This window comes from Bactrocera neohumeralis, chromosome 3, assembly GCF_024586455.1.
Source record: "Bactrocera neohumeralis isolate Rockhampton chromosome 3, APGP_CSIRO_Bneo_wtdbg2-racon-allhic-juicebox.fasta_v2, whole genome shotgun sequence".
NCBI classification, from domain to species: Eukaryota; Metazoa; Arthropoda; class Insecta; order Diptera; family Tephritidae; genus Bactrocera; species Bactrocera neohumeralis.
Window position 1 is genome coordinate 13,199,949 of NC_065920.1, and position 12,901 is coordinate 13,212,849.

Here is a 12,901-nt window from a genome sequence, read left to right on the forward strand (position 1 = left end):
TATATAAGAAAAGCAGGCACCGTGCCTGGCCAGTGCTTGGTTGTCGCTCACGCCGCAAAGTGATGTCGCTGTTATGAAGCTGGCTGCCAGCTTGCTCTATATAAGAAAAGCAGGCACCGTGCCTGGCCAGTGCTTGGTTGTCGCTCACGCCGCAAAGTGATGTCGCTGTTATGAAGCTGGCTGCCAGCTTGCTCTATATAAGAAAAGCAGGCACCGTGCCTGGCCAGTGTTTGATTGTCGCTCACGCCGCGAAGTGTTGTCGATGTTATGAAGCTGGCTCTATATAAGAAAAGCAGGCGCCGTGCCTGGCCAGTGCTTGGTTGTCGCTCACGCCGCAAAGTGATGTCACTGTTATGAAGCTGGCTGCCAGCTTGCTCTATATAAGAAAAGCAGGCACCGTGCCTGGCCAGTGTTTGATTGTCGCTCACGCCGCGAAGTGTTGTCGATGTTATGAAGCTGGCTCTATATAAGAAAAGCAGGTGCCGTGCCTGGCCAGTGCTTGGTTGTCGCTCACGCCGCAAAGTGATGTCGCTGTTATGAAGCTGGCTGCCAGCTTGCTCTATATAAGAAAAGCAGGCACCGTGCCTGGCCAGTGCTTGGTTGTCGCTCACTCCGCAAAGTGATGTCGCTGTTATGAAGCTGGCTGCCAGCTTGCTCTATATAAGAAAAGCAGGCACCGTGTCTGGCAAGTGATGTCGCTGTTATGAAGCTGGCTCTATATAAGAAAAGCAGGCGCCGTGCCTGGCCAGTGCTTGGTTGTCGCTCACGCCGCGAAGTTGTGTCGCTGCTATGAAGCTGGCTTCAAGCATTCTCTATATAAGCAAAGCAGGCATCGTGTCTGGCAAGTGATGTCGCTGTTATGAAGCTGGCTCTATATAAGCAAAGCAGGCAACGTGCCTGGCCAGTGCTTGGTTGTCCCTCACGCCGCGAAGTGTTGTCGATGTTATGAAGCTGGCTCTATATAAGCAAAGCAGGCACCGTACCTGGCCAGTGCTTGGGTGACGCTCACGCTGCGAAGTGATAATATCTAAAAAATATGTTAAATACTAACCTTTTTTTCTAAATTGCACTTTAAATACTTGTAAATACCACTTCTGTGAACCATTTATTAACTGATTTATGTATGTCTGTATGTGTTTAACTATATTTTTGTGGTGCTGGTAATTATTTGTCCCTACTACTTCCTACTTCCAATGCGAATGATGCTTTTGTACTTACAATGGGAATAATATTTGTGGTGCTCATAACAACAACTATTTTATGCACTATGGATGCCTTGCATTTTATTTGAATCAGTGATGGAGTAAGATATGTTAATCTGGCATTTGCAAATCACCAATATGTTAATCATATGAATAATATGAACAATAATTATACGGCAAATAATCGTAGAAACTCCGACGAGGACCCACGCTCCGGCACACGTGCCGGCCGTCCCAATTCCACCGGATATTTGCGTCAATCGGATTTGTACGAAGGCCATGTGGATAGCTGTGCAACGGAGCAGACTGTAATGACCACAATACCGGAGGGTGCGTAACCGCATTTCATATTATAATGTATTTGATTTTAACACCGTTAATCTGTTTGTTATTTTTCCTCAACAGACGATGATAATGTCTTATCCAATAATTCTGTGCAACCTGCTTGGCGCTCCAACTACAAACCAGATAGTACAGAAGCCATGACAATTACCACAACACAGCTGGTGAGTTGGGCATTCCAAGTGGCACGCGCCATGGATTATCTGTCATCGCGTAAAGTGTTGCATGGTGATCTGGCGGCTCGTAATATCCTGCTTTGTGAGGATAATGTGGTGAAAATTTGCGATTTTGGCTTAGCACGTTCCATGTATAAGAGTGAGAATTACAAGAAACAAGGCGAAGCGCCGTTGCCTATTAAATGGTTGGCCTTGGAGTCGCTCAGTGATCACATATTTAGCACTTATACTGATGTCTGGTCGTTTGGCATTGTTTTGTGGGAGTTTTTCTCATTGGCCAAAGTACCCTATCCCGGTATGGATCCGAATCAGAGCTTATATTTAAAAATAAAAGATGGTTATCGCATGGAGAAACCGCCATATGCCAATAATGAATTGTATGATATAATGCTGGAGTGTTGGAGTACAAATCCGGAGAGCCGTCCATTATTTAATGTGTTGGAAAAGTATTTCGCACGTATGCTGGGCGAGGATGTGACAAATGTGAGTAAAAAAAAATTAAATAAAATCAACAACTGAATGATATGGAAACCAATACAAAAAAAATTACAAAATTTTTTGCATCCACTTTAAGAAATTAAAAAAAGAATGCCAACAGCTGACCTTTGATTAACATCCCTGCCACTTATCCATAACCGTTTTAAAAGCAAAAACTAATTGTTGTGTATTTGAATAAAGAGATGGATAAAATTCCTATAGACCATGTACTAAAAAATATATTAATTTTTCAACAGCACTATGTTGATTTGAATGACACTTATTTACGCGCGAACATGGATAATGCCAATACCAAGCCAACTGATTATCTGTCGCTAATGGGCTCACCAGACGAAATGGCACCGGCGCCACCACGCTATGTAAACGGCCATATACTGCCTGAAATACGTAAGTTTAGTTCGAACATGCACTTCACCCGATTTCCTTTATTTATACATACAAAAATCCTTTTTACACACATAATTATCTATTTGAAATTGTATATAAATGTGACTGTGTCTTTCTTTAACTAACCAGTCTTACATATTTCTATGTTCTATTTAAAATCTTTCCACCTACATACATACACACACATCTTTTTACATCTGTCTTCGATTTCATGCAACTAACCCCACACTCCGTCTTGCCTACCATGCGTTTGTGCATTTGTGTGCGTTTGTCCTTTACCATTACGTTCACCCAGGTATACAGCCATCTACTTCCGACGACTACTTAAATATGAGCATCGAAACTGGTACAACCATTTTCTCACCGACACGTCCCAAAGACTATCAAAATTCAAATGATGATACAAATACAACAACAACTTCTTTCACCTTCCCAGATAATACAGCACCCACAGCGCCACCAATATCACAACATTCCCCAACCTTAGTGAATAATCTCGATAGTCCAATCAATAAGCATCGCAAGAAAGAGGGCATACAACCGGAGGAGATACCAATGCTGACGGGCACACATCACAATTCCGATGATGGTGGCGACAGTCCAGAGCAAGACCGAAAGTTCGCCAAAAACATATTACAACAACATGTACGTGCTACGCCTACACCGTCGCCACGTCATCACATCGCCGAGACCGAACTCAGCGGCAGCGATAACTATGTGAATGTGAATTCACCGAAAAAGTTGAATAACAATGGTGCGAGAGCAGCGGATGCATTTTCCAATCCCAGTTATCAAATTTTAAAGACTGTTTCAAAGGATGTGGATAATAAATGAAGCGTGATCAGAAGAAAATCCCCTGTTTGGCAATTGCTAATATGTGCGCGAATGTAAAATTGATCGAACAAATATTGTCATGATTAGTTGAATTCGACTTTTGTAGTAACTACAATCTACAAACTATATTATACTACTACAAGTGAGGGTTAATTATCGAAAGTAAAATCAATTTTTTTTTAATTTTAATTTGTTATTATTCTGGGTTATTTTTTTAATGAATCTTCCTTTAAAGTCGATTTTATACATATTATGCTAATAAGTGTTCATTTTCATAGTCAAAATGAGTTATAGTCATAAGTATTGCATGCGATTTTGCTTATTCACAATAACTTGACATTTATTTTAACGGTTTTAGCTTTCCAAATACCATTGATCTTATCGATGAAAGCGCGCCAGCTTAAAAAAACGGTAACATTTTACATACATAATGCATTTATTTACTATAAATGGAAGAATAAAGGGTTTTTGGTCATATTTTATCCATTATTACATTACAAAATTAAATAATAAGGCTAAAATTACAAATGATCATAAATTTCAAACTTTTTAATCCAAAAACTGTATTCAGAATGCTTAAAAATCATTTATACTCCTAAATCATTAAAAGAAACACAATGGGATAGCTTAAACGCCGACTTGAATACTTATATATAAATGTATTGCGATAAAAAATGTTTGTTTTAATGAAGTATCCTTATGTAAACTTAGATAATTGTTGTATAATTAAAATATAAGAAAGATACTTTCCTCATTAATACCTATACGCTGATAAAATAGATTAAGTTTACATATTTACAACTACTTTAACTGTACATAGACTACTTTTAAATAAACTGTGCGTTTCATACTCATAAGAAAAGTGAGCGAACAACTTTTCAATGTGCTATATATAAATCTATTTAGTTTTATTGTAATAAGATTTAATTTTGTGAACTTGAATGCCTTAAACATTTTGCGCAGGAATAAAATCTACGATATATAAAAGTTGCTATATGTATGTTTTTAATCGTTCATTTATTTATGTATATATTTTAATGGTTGGTATTTAGCTGAACTTGTTTCGCGCAACAGTTTTTGAATATCCGTTACACCATGGCAGGTTTCTCTTTGTAACGGATGAATTCAAACGAGTATAACGTGTGAATGCTAGAAATGAGTATTTCTTCAGTCATCAATAATTTTTACACAATGTCACCCTGTGCTCTTTAGTGTTGGGAATTAAAACATTTGCAAATTGGTATAGCTCCAACTAAAAACAAATTGTTAGTCTAATATTTTAAAAAATCAAACAACTTCTCAAAATTAAATATAAACATTTATTACTTACTGATAATATTTTAGTAAAACTCAAATGAGTCTAATTATTTTTGTTAAAAGTTCATATTTGCTGTATAACATATATAACATATCTGCGCAAACAGCTGATTGTCATAGCAGAATCAGCTGAATGGGAAACGAAAACGAATTGTCAAAACGTGATTGATGTCTATCTTTTCCACTTTCAATTGGAATCAGAGTTCAAAATCATTTATTAGTTTTAAAGAAATTGTTTTTAACGTAAAAATTTTGTTTCTTGTGTTAAAATCAGGAGAACAGTTATCATAAAAACGAAATAGTTGCACACTATAATTCAAAAAATTAGGCATGGCACACGCCACATCGCAGGTAAGTTTCGAATTTATTGTGATAGTGACGCAATACAAGCAAATGTTTTGTGCCAAAATCTCCAAAAGAAATGAAATAAATACAATACTTAAAATACTTAGGCTACTGTGTTAATAATATTTTTGAAATTGTGTAGAGTGCTTGTAAGAGAATTTTAACGAAATTGTATTAATTAAAGGGACCTCAACTGCTGCACGGCTTTAAGCGCTTAACACGCTTCGACAAAGGTCTTGGTGCACAACTGCCAGAGGCTTACAAAAAATTCTGGCGCGAATGGAAACTTACTACACCAGCTGCCGTACACTATGTTCCAAAGACTGAACCCTTTGAACACGATGAAGTGACTGGGGCAGTAAGACCTGTTCAAAATATACCCTTGCCATTAATCGACACCCCTGAATCACATGAAGGAATTTGGGGTGGAGAGGCTGTTATCAAAGGTTTTCAAAAACGTCATCCACAAAAAAGGCGAGTGCCACACTTTTGGGTACCGACGCTACGACGTTCTGTGGTGCACAGCCAAGTGTTAAATGCGTATATTTCAATGGTTGTGACTGATCGTACCATCGATCAAATTCACGATTGTCATGGCTTCGATCACTATCTTCTGAAGGTGTGTAATATTTTAGTTGTGAGGAAATAACTTTATATTTCAGTAATAAATATTATAATTTTCAGAATCTTGCATGCGATTTGCGTTCTGCACTAGCCCTGAAGTTGAAACGCAAAATCCTAATGGAATTGAAGGATGGCTGTCCCAATTTATCGGATAATCCTTCTGAGAGAGCGCGTGTTCTTAAGGAATTTAAATGTTATTTGGATTCGGTATGACGTAACTTAATAAATTGCCCTTGTTTGGATCGTCATGACGTTCTGTATATTTTTTAGTATACACCAGAAGAAATTGAATGGTACGGTCATACATACGAAGAGGCCATACGTAAATTGCAAGCTCAAATACGCGCTGAAAACCCTATTGTACCCCATAAAGTCGAATTCCGGATGAAATTAATTGAACAACTGAGAAATGCAGGTATTAGCGAAGCTAGTGGTAGTCATATCAATGAAAAGTCGGCGAAAGGAAACGACGATGCTGACATCGAACGCATAACAAAACTGTAAGTACATTTTTATAACTAAAGATATGCGCTAAGTAACTATTATTTGTCCTGCAGTGAAGCACCATCCTCGCCTACATCAAACTGGTTGTCGAAAATAAACCCATTTGGCAAAAAACAAGAAACTTAAAGACTTAGTCTATTACTCTTATTCACTGTTATGCAAAAATTAATGTTTGTCAAACATTCTTGTTCTTTTTTTAGAATCAATGTATGTATATGGTATATGACCTTTCATCAATATTTCTCATTGAGTCATATTTTACAAAAATTGTATTGAAAGTATGCATGTGAACATTTCACATCGCATACTAGCAGTGCAATTTTGGTAAAAGGTAAATTTATACTCGACTATGAAAGTAAAATAAATCCAACTATATATGCAATAAATATATATATTTGTTTTGGAAAAGTTCTATTCCTGCCAGTAACTAATCCACTTTTTTATTCAAGGCTGGTCACCCTAGATTCTATTCTTACCTCATAAATTGAACAAACGAATGGTTTAAGCCAAAAAATAAGACCCGACTATGAACTTTATAATTAAATAAATTATTAGATTTTTACAAAAAGCTTTTGAACTGTAAAGCACATTTATTGCACACATAATACAATTGTTTTGCTTTGGAATGCAAATTGTATAAAATATATTTAAATACAATAAAAACACATACCTACAATGTATATTATGTAGCAAACTATAAAATTAAACAAAAAGTCAAAGGACTTATATACTAACTACATAAATGATTATGTATAATACAAATTATATACGCGATCCGTTGCTAAACTATATTTGTGCTTTCATAAAAAAAAACGATTGTACTATCGTCAAAGTCACAAATAAATCACACTTAGGAAGCAATCACTAGTTTAGGCAATTGGATTCCTTTTCATAAGTTCAATATCCGCTTCCATCATGTCCTTAATTAATTCTTTAAATGTAACCTTAGGTGACCATTTAAGCTCTTGACGGGCTTTACTCGAATCACCTAGTAACAAATCCACCTCTGTTGGACGGAAATACTTCGGATTAATACGTACACGCACAACGCCGGTATCCTTTTCGATACCCACTTCATCAACTCCCTCGCCTTGCCAAACTATTTCTCGGCCAATGAATTTGAAAGACTCTTCGACAAATTCACGAACGCTGTGCGTTTCACCGGTGGCAATCACAAAATCAGCAGGCTTTTCCAATTGCAACATCATCCACATGGCCTCCACGTAATCCATTGCGTGACCCCAATCACGTTTCGAGTCAAGATTACCCAATTCGAAAGATTCCAATTGTTGATGAAATATTTTCGCTACGGAACGCGTTATTTTGCGTGTCACGAAATTTTCACCACGACGTGGGGATTCGTGATTGAACAATATGCCATTACAGGCATACATATTATATGCTTCACGATAGTTAATAACAATCCAAAAGCCGTACATCTTGGCGCAAGCTATAAAGAATGTAGAACAAATCATCAGCCTTCGCATAAATTCGTAAATCTTAAAGAATAGATAACAAATTATGTATTTTTATAAATGTTGAATTAACTTACCGTAAGGTGACCGAGGGTAAAACGGTGTTTTCTCGTTTTGTGGTGTCTCTACCACCTTTCCGTACAACTCTGATGTAGAAGCCTGATAGAATCGTACAGTTTTTTCCATGCCACATGTACGAACAGCATCTAGAATTCGTAATGTGCCCACAGCGTCTACTTCGGCAGTATATTCACTCAAATCGAAGGACACTTTTACATGAGATTGTGCAGCTAAATTATAAATTTCGGTTGGCTTTACCATGCTGATGATCTTCACCAAACTACTGCTGTCTGTCATGTCACCATAATGTAGTTTCATTTTCCCTCCTTGATGTGCTACAGGGTTGGCATAAAGATGCTCAATACGAGAAGTGTTAAAAGTACTAGCACGGCGAATAATGCCATGGACTTCATAGTTTTTCTTTAAGAGAAACTCCGCCAAATACGAGCCGTCCTTTGGTTACGAAAAACCAAACAAAATAAAATAAGATTGAATAAAACTTGTATAAAAAATGTATATACGTGGACAAAAGTATATGTTGATATGATGGCCAAATATTATTTACTCAGCTGAATATACATATGAAAACAATTCTTACTAAAACCACAAACTGAATGTTTCTCTTAAGCAGATATTCACATAATTATTAACCCTACCAAATTATCGTACATTGTATGTACATATTGTAGGTTTGAATTGTGAAAAACCTTAAGCAATTTTGTAAATTTGATCTTTACAGAACATAATACGAACCTGCCCAGTTATGCCGGTTATCAAAGCAATTTTCCTGCAATCGCCACTTCCATTTTCTTGTCGCTTATTTGGGTCGCTTGTTTGTTGTGAGCCACTTGCTTCGCTGTTGGATGACATTTCGTTCAACCCACTATGCAGATAAATAACCAAATAAAACCTATTTATAACTAAATTACTAACAGAGCGGAAACAGAATTGGCTGACTATGAAAAGAAGTTAAAGTAGCTTAATGGCATTCACGAAAATATATTGATAAGAAAAAAGGTTGCCACATTCGAATAAAATCCAAAATAAAAAGTACTTGATTGTGTATATTTGCCACAAATATTTAAAATCATACGGTATGTACTCTTTCACAATTTTTTGAATTTAAAATCTAACATACAAATTTTTATTTTACATTTGAATTTGCACTAATGTTTTTTTTTCTTTTTTAATTTTAAAAATTATAATTTTTTTTGCCACATTGCCATATGATTGCAAATATAAACGACAAATCGATTCAAATGTCAAAATACGTGTTCATTTGCCTATAGGGATTATTATCTGTAATTTTGTTATCTAAACGAAATCAATTATCAAATAAAGATATACAATTTATTAATTGAGGCCGTAATTGTAACAAATACCGCTATTCTTTATCATTTTAAGGGCAATCTGAGAATTTTTAGAACAAGAACTTCCTCAGAACATTAAAAATGACTGAAGTGTTAAAAACAGTTTTAAGTTACTTTCTTTCCGAGGAATGTATTGAAACGTACTTGGTTTTTCATGACTTCACCGATGGTAAGTTCATTTTTACATTTATAATTTGTCCTCGTTTATTCATAAAATGTTTCCTTTTTTGAAAACAGGTACATGTTTTAAATCACTGTTGAGCAAATGTCTCGGATATGCAATAATCGCTGGGTCTATTTTGGTTAAAATACCCCAGGTTTTAAAATTGATCAAAAACAAATCGGGTGAAGGTATTAATTTGATAAGTGTACTATTGGACCTCACAGCCATTACATCGCATATGTCATACAACTACGTTAAGGGTTATCCATTTAGTGCTTGGGGAGATAATACATTTCTGGCCCTTCAAACTGCTGCTATCGCTGCTTTAGTTCTTTTCTATGGAGGCTCAAAGGGATTATCCTTGATCTTTTGCATTTTATATACGCTGGTAGTGTACGTACTCAATTGCGGCCTAACTCCAATTAATATATTGCTGGTAGCACAAGCATTTAATATACCTATATTACTTCTGGGTAAACTCTCACAGGCGTGGACAAATTACAAGAATAGTTCTACAGGTCAGTTGTCCGCAGCAACTGTTTTCTTGTTATTTGCTGGATCATTAGCACGCATTTTTACATCTGCACAAGAGACTGGAGACTCTATGATAATTGCAACATTCTGTGCGTCCACATTTGCGAATGGCGTGATTGCTTCACAAATGGTATACTACTGGAACAAACCAGGAAAAAGTAAGAAAGTCAATATTGGAAAGACTTCAACAAAGCCTATCTCTGCACCCAAAAAGGGTAAAAGCAAAAAAATCGACTAGATGACGGATAGTCGAAATCAACATTTGCGAAGCTAGGTATATGTCAAGGTATTTTCTTGTTTAAAAGAAATTTTTTCGTATACTTGTGAGCTGTTCATAACTTATAACAGAATGAATAAATACTTACCCGAACGGAGTAGAAAAATTTGTGAATACTTTAAATGAATGCGGTTTGCAATAAAATAAATAATAACAAACGAAACTATTCTGTGCTGTTTTAGTGTAGATGTAAGTTATGAGTTAAGACAGAGAACGTTGATTAATCAAAGTTCTCTGGTTAAATGTTATTCGAATATTCTATATACAAATGTGATATTTGTCTATCAAAATATTTAACAAAGGAAATGATAAATTAACGATTACACTTTATTCCAAAATTAATAAATTGTGTAGATTATCAAATAGTTATATACCATTATTAAAATATTCCTGCAATGCGGCTAATGCCCTATAACGATGGGAGATTTTATTTTTTTCTTCCTTTGGCATTTCAGCATAGGTCAAATCATAGCCTTTGGGTTTGAAAATAGGATCCCAGCCAAAATCGCGACCACCTCGTGGTTCAACTATACTACCTTCTGTTACTCCTTGAAAAATTATTGGTTCGCCGTTCGCACTCTCAGCAAAACTAAGCGTGCATATTGCTTTGGCATTTTTGTTATCCCATCCTGCTAACATACGATATAATCCTTCAGGTTGTAATTTCTCCAAAAACCATTTTATGTAAGGCCCTAGGAATAATATGGGAATATTTTCATGTAAAGCAGGTGATTAATGCATATTATATATATTTACCTGGTAATCCTTCTAAGGCATCGAAACATAAGCACGTGTCCTCAACCAACACTGGTCCATCGACTTGTTTTGCTGCTTCTTTACATTTTTTAATAGCGATTTCATTAATTTCGCCTTGTAATTCAGGAAGATCTATTTTTCTGCTCACCACTTTGCGTGGAAACTTATCTCCCAATATGGCTACGAGTTCTTCCAATTTTTTGGCATTGCCAGTGACAAAAGTAATTGGTTTCGACATTTCGAAGAGCACTTTTAAAATGAATATATAATCTTTTTTAAACCTTTTATACCACAATCTAAATCTGAATTAGAAAATGCCCTAAACCTCAAAAAACCACAAATGATAAACAGTTGCAGAGGCGTAGCAAGAAAAAAACTAAAAGGGGTTTCATGCTTCTACCCAAACCCTCCAAAGTAATAATTGATAAACCCATTTTCAAATTAAATAAATTGCAAAACAAAACTTTTATTTTATTTTATGAAATGCGTATATTAAATATTTATTTCAATTTAGTGTCTTCTGACAAAATTACTACGTATTTTCAAATACATATATATATTAAATATATTTATTCTAGCTGAGACTTATGCGCCCAATTGTTTATATAAAATAGGTACATAGTCATCAAACTCAGCTTGATAGAAGTTGCCAGCGACTGGATCGCCAAGATTATACTTTTTGGCAAAAGCAGCAATTTTGAAACCCCCGCGGTCATCTCCACTGTTATTTGGTAAACGTTTTTCATCGAATGTCAGCTTGCCGCTCTGTTTGTAAACCAGAAAAACATAGCGATGTAAACCAGTTTCTGGTGGAGGACCCGAACCAATATAAGCCGATAAGACCTTTAAAGACAGAAAAACATAATGAATAGACCAATTATGTATGTATTTTGTGTTATATTTAGCCAATTTACCTCTCCCTTGGAAACATCACATCCAGGAATGTTGCCAACCAACCAATGATGCCATTCCCGATATTTGGGATCAGTACGGCTAGGTGCATCAGGATCTGTCATGCACAAGGTATATAATGCATTAGGATCGGCCTTCCAGGTAATGGTAGGTTGGTCTTTTACTAAAGTTGGTGTTAAAACATTTCCTTGTTCTACAGAGGCACCACTTGGATAACAAACGGTTACTACTTCTTGTGGCACACACGAAATTACATCTGGCACTACGCAATGTTCCTCCATGGCTAATTTTGCTGAAGAAAATTGACGACTAGAATGTTTTGTGATCGAATTTTCTAGCACCAAATTGTGTCTTTTGACAACTGCCGGTTGCAAGGTAAATGTCAAAAACGAACGCAGAGTGACATTTTCTTGTTGCCGGCGAATAAGATGACGTAAAGACGGGGCAACAAATACCCTACTATGATTGATTAAACGACTTAGCAACATTTCAAACAACTGAAAGAAATTATTCAGACTTTCAGATGATTGAATAAATTTTATTTAAGAATGAAAAGAACAAGTGATGAATTGCATAAGAAGAAATACAGTAAAATATAGCATAGAAGGATTGGCACAATGACATTAGATGAGAGATGCCATATTTCTTTAAAAATGATGTCGGTGTGAACGTAACCGTCAATGACAACCGTTATCCTACCCCAGTTCCTGCTGGGATACTTTCGCAGAATGGCGCGGAAATGCTTCCTAGCAGCATCAATATTTCATTCCTTAAGTACGTATACGACAATCATTCACAGTGAAACCATCAACACCGACTCCCTCTTAGTGAATGGCGTTCTTCAAGTCAAACTACCACCCATTGCAGACGAAGAGCTCGAGTTGCAAGAGCGACCAGGTTAAACTCCTACTTGTCCAGAGTAGACCCCGCCATATCTAATATATGTATGTCCAGCGTGCAATGAGTCCCGGATGACACTGGCCACCTCTGTGCATGAACGTTATTTAGCGCTTACAATTCTAACGGGGATTAGGTACACGTTACAACAACTGAAACCGTTATCGCCCATGATAACCGTGATCTCGACTACATTTGATGGATTTATTGAGAGAATACTCCCGGCGA

The 12,901-nt window shown here is 36.3% G+C and overlaps 6 protein-coding genes across 14 annotated transcripts in view; 3 read left to right on the forward strand and 3 right to left on the reverse strand.

Moving 5' to 3' along the window:
- LOC126754238 (vascular endothelial growth factor receptor 1) overlaps nucleotides 1-4,433 on the forward strand; it is a 70,204-nt gene extending 65,771 nt beyond the window's left edge. For 7 of the 9 annotated variants that reach the window (XM_050466228.1, XM_050466221.1, XM_050466229.1 and 4 more), the window contains 4 exons: nucleotides 1,297-1,532; nucleotides 1,608-2,203; nucleotides 2,455-2,605; nucleotides 2,901-4,433. In XM_050466228.1, the coding sequence (XP_050322185.1) occupies nucleotides 1,297-1,532; nucleotides 1,608-2,203; nucleotides 2,455-2,605; nucleotides 2,901-3,439 (1,522 nt within the window). In that variant the 3' untranslated portion in view covers nucleotides 3,440-4,433. The remainder of the gene's footprint in view (nucleotides 1-1,296; nucleotides 1,533-1,607; nucleotides 2,204-2,454; nucleotides 2,606-2,900) is intronic. The other 2 variants (XM_050466227.1, XM_050466225.1) reach the window with 2 other exon arrangements.
- A 482-nt stretch (nucleotides 4,434-4,915) lies between these two features.
- On the forward strand, nucleotides 4,916-6,617 carry LOC126752421 (39S ribosomal protein L28, mitochondrial). Its single transcript, XM_050463199.1, has 5 exons — nucleotides 4,916-5,107; nucleotides 5,286-5,720; nucleotides 5,786-5,932; nucleotides 5,996-6,225; nucleotides 6,283-6,617. The coding sequence occupies exons 1-5, from the start codon at nucleotides 5,087-5,089 to the stop codon at nucleotides 6,353-6,355; spliced, it is 906 nt and encodes a 301-aa protein (XP_050319156.1). The 5' UTR covers nucleotides 4,916-5,086; the 3' UTR covers nucleotides 6,356-6,617.
- Nucleotides 6,618-6,675: 58 nt separating this feature from the next.
- On the reverse strand, nucleotides 6,676-8,763 carry LOC126752420 (GDP-mannose 4,6 dehydratase). Its single transcript, XM_050463198.1, has 3 exons — nucleotides 8,518-8,763; nucleotides 7,782-8,217; nucleotides 6,676-7,679 (listed from the first exon to the last, which is right to left on the reverse strand). The coding sequence occupies exons 1-3, from the start codon at nucleotides 8,632-8,634 to the stop codon at nucleotides 7,099-7,101; spliced, it is 1,134 nt and encodes a 377-aa protein (XP_050319155.1). The 5' UTR covers nucleotides 8,635-8,763; the 3' UTR covers nucleotides 6,676-7,098.
- Nucleotides 8,764-9,053: 290 nt separating this feature from the next.
- On the forward strand, nucleotides 9,054-10,274 carry LOC126752843 (mannose-P-dolichol utilization defect 1 protein homolog). The gene is made up of 2 exons (XM_050463838.1): nucleotides 9,054-9,303; nucleotides 9,372-10,274. Exons 1-2 carry the CDS (start codon nucleotides 9,216-9,218, stop codon nucleotides 10,067-10,069), a joined length of 786 nt encoding a protein of 261 aa, XP_050319795.1. The 5' UTR covers nucleotides 9,054-9,215; the 3' UTR covers nucleotides 10,070-10,274.
- A 140-nt stretch (nucleotides 10,275-10,414) lies between these two features.
- LOC126752844 (inosine triphosphate pyrophosphatase) lies at nucleotides 10,415-11,216 on the reverse strand. Its single transcript, XM_050463839.1, has 2 exons — nucleotides 10,865-11,216; nucleotides 10,415-10,800 (listed from the first exon to the last, which is right to left on the reverse strand). The coding sequence occupies exons 1-2, from the start codon at nucleotides 11,100-11,102 to the stop codon at nucleotides 10,475-10,477; spliced, it is 564 nt and encodes a 187-aa protein (XP_050319796.1). The 5' UTR covers nucleotides 11,103-11,216; the 3' UTR covers nucleotides 10,415-10,474.
- A 112-nt stretch (nucleotides 11,217-11,328) lies between these two features.
- On the reverse strand, nucleotides 11,329-12,332 carry LOC126753169 (protein D3). Its single transcript, XM_050464400.1, has 2 exons — nucleotides 11,779-12,332; nucleotides 11,329-11,707 (listed from the first exon to the last, which is right to left on the reverse strand). Exons 1-2 carry the CDS (start codon nucleotides 12,262-12,264, stop codon nucleotides 11,450-11,452), a joined length of 744 nt encoding a protein of 247 aa, XP_050320357.1. The 5' UTR covers nucleotides 12,265-12,332; the 3' UTR covers nucleotides 11,329-11,449.
- Between the last annotated feature and the right edge of the window lie 569 nt (nucleotides 12,333-12,901).

Excerpts from the sequence above, each read along its gene's own strand:
- LOC126752421 (XM_050463199.1), top strand. The coding sequence starts at position 5,087 with ATGGCACACGCCACATCGCAG. Across the intron at positions 5,108-5,285 it reads TGGCACACGCCACATCGCAG|GGACCTCAACTGCTGCACGG; the intron begins GTAAGTTTCGAA and ends TATTAATTAAAG. Across the intron at positions 5,721-5,785 it reads TCGATCACTATCTTCTGAAG|AATCTTGCATGCGATTTGCG; the intron begins GTGTGTAATATT and ends TATAATTTTCAG.
- LOC126752420 (XM_050463198.1), bottom strand. The coding sequence starts at position 8,634 with ATGTCATCCAACAGCGAAGCAAGTGGCTCACAACAAACAAGCGACCCA. Across the intron at positions 8,218-8,517 it reads TAACCGGCATAACTGGGCAG|GACGGCTCGTATTTGGCGGA; the intron begins GTTCGTATTATG and ends TCGTAACCAAAG. Across the intron at positions 7,680-7,781 it reads TTACCCTCGGTCACCTTACG|CTTGCGCCAAGATGTACGGC; the intron begins GTAAGTTAATTC and ends CATTCTTTATAG.
- LOC126752843 (XM_050463838.1), top strand. The coding sequence starts at position 9,216 with ATGACTGAAGTGTTAAAAACAGTTTTAAGTTACTTTCTTTCCGAGGAA. Across the intron at positions 9,304-9,371 it reads TTTTCATGACTTCACCGATG|GTACATGTTTTAAATCACTG; the intron begins GTAAGTTCATTT and ends TTTTGAAAACAG.
- LOC126752844 (XM_050463839.1), bottom strand. The coding sequence starts at position 11,102 with ATGTCGAAACCAATTACTTTTGTCACTGGCAATGCCAAAAAATTGGAA. Across the intron at positions 10,801-10,864 it reads TGCCTTAGAAGGATTACCAG|GGCCTTACATAAAATGGTTT; the intron begins GTAAATATATAT and ends TATTATTCCTAG.
- LOC126753169 (XM_050464400.1), bottom strand. The coding sequence starts at position 12,264 with ATGTTGCTAAGTCGTTTAATCAATCATAGTAGGGTATTTGTTGCCCCG. Across the intron at positions 11,708-11,778 it reads GTGATGTTTCCAAGGGAGAG|GTCTTATCGGCTTATATTGG; the intron begins GTAAATTGGCTA and ends CTGTCTTTAAAG.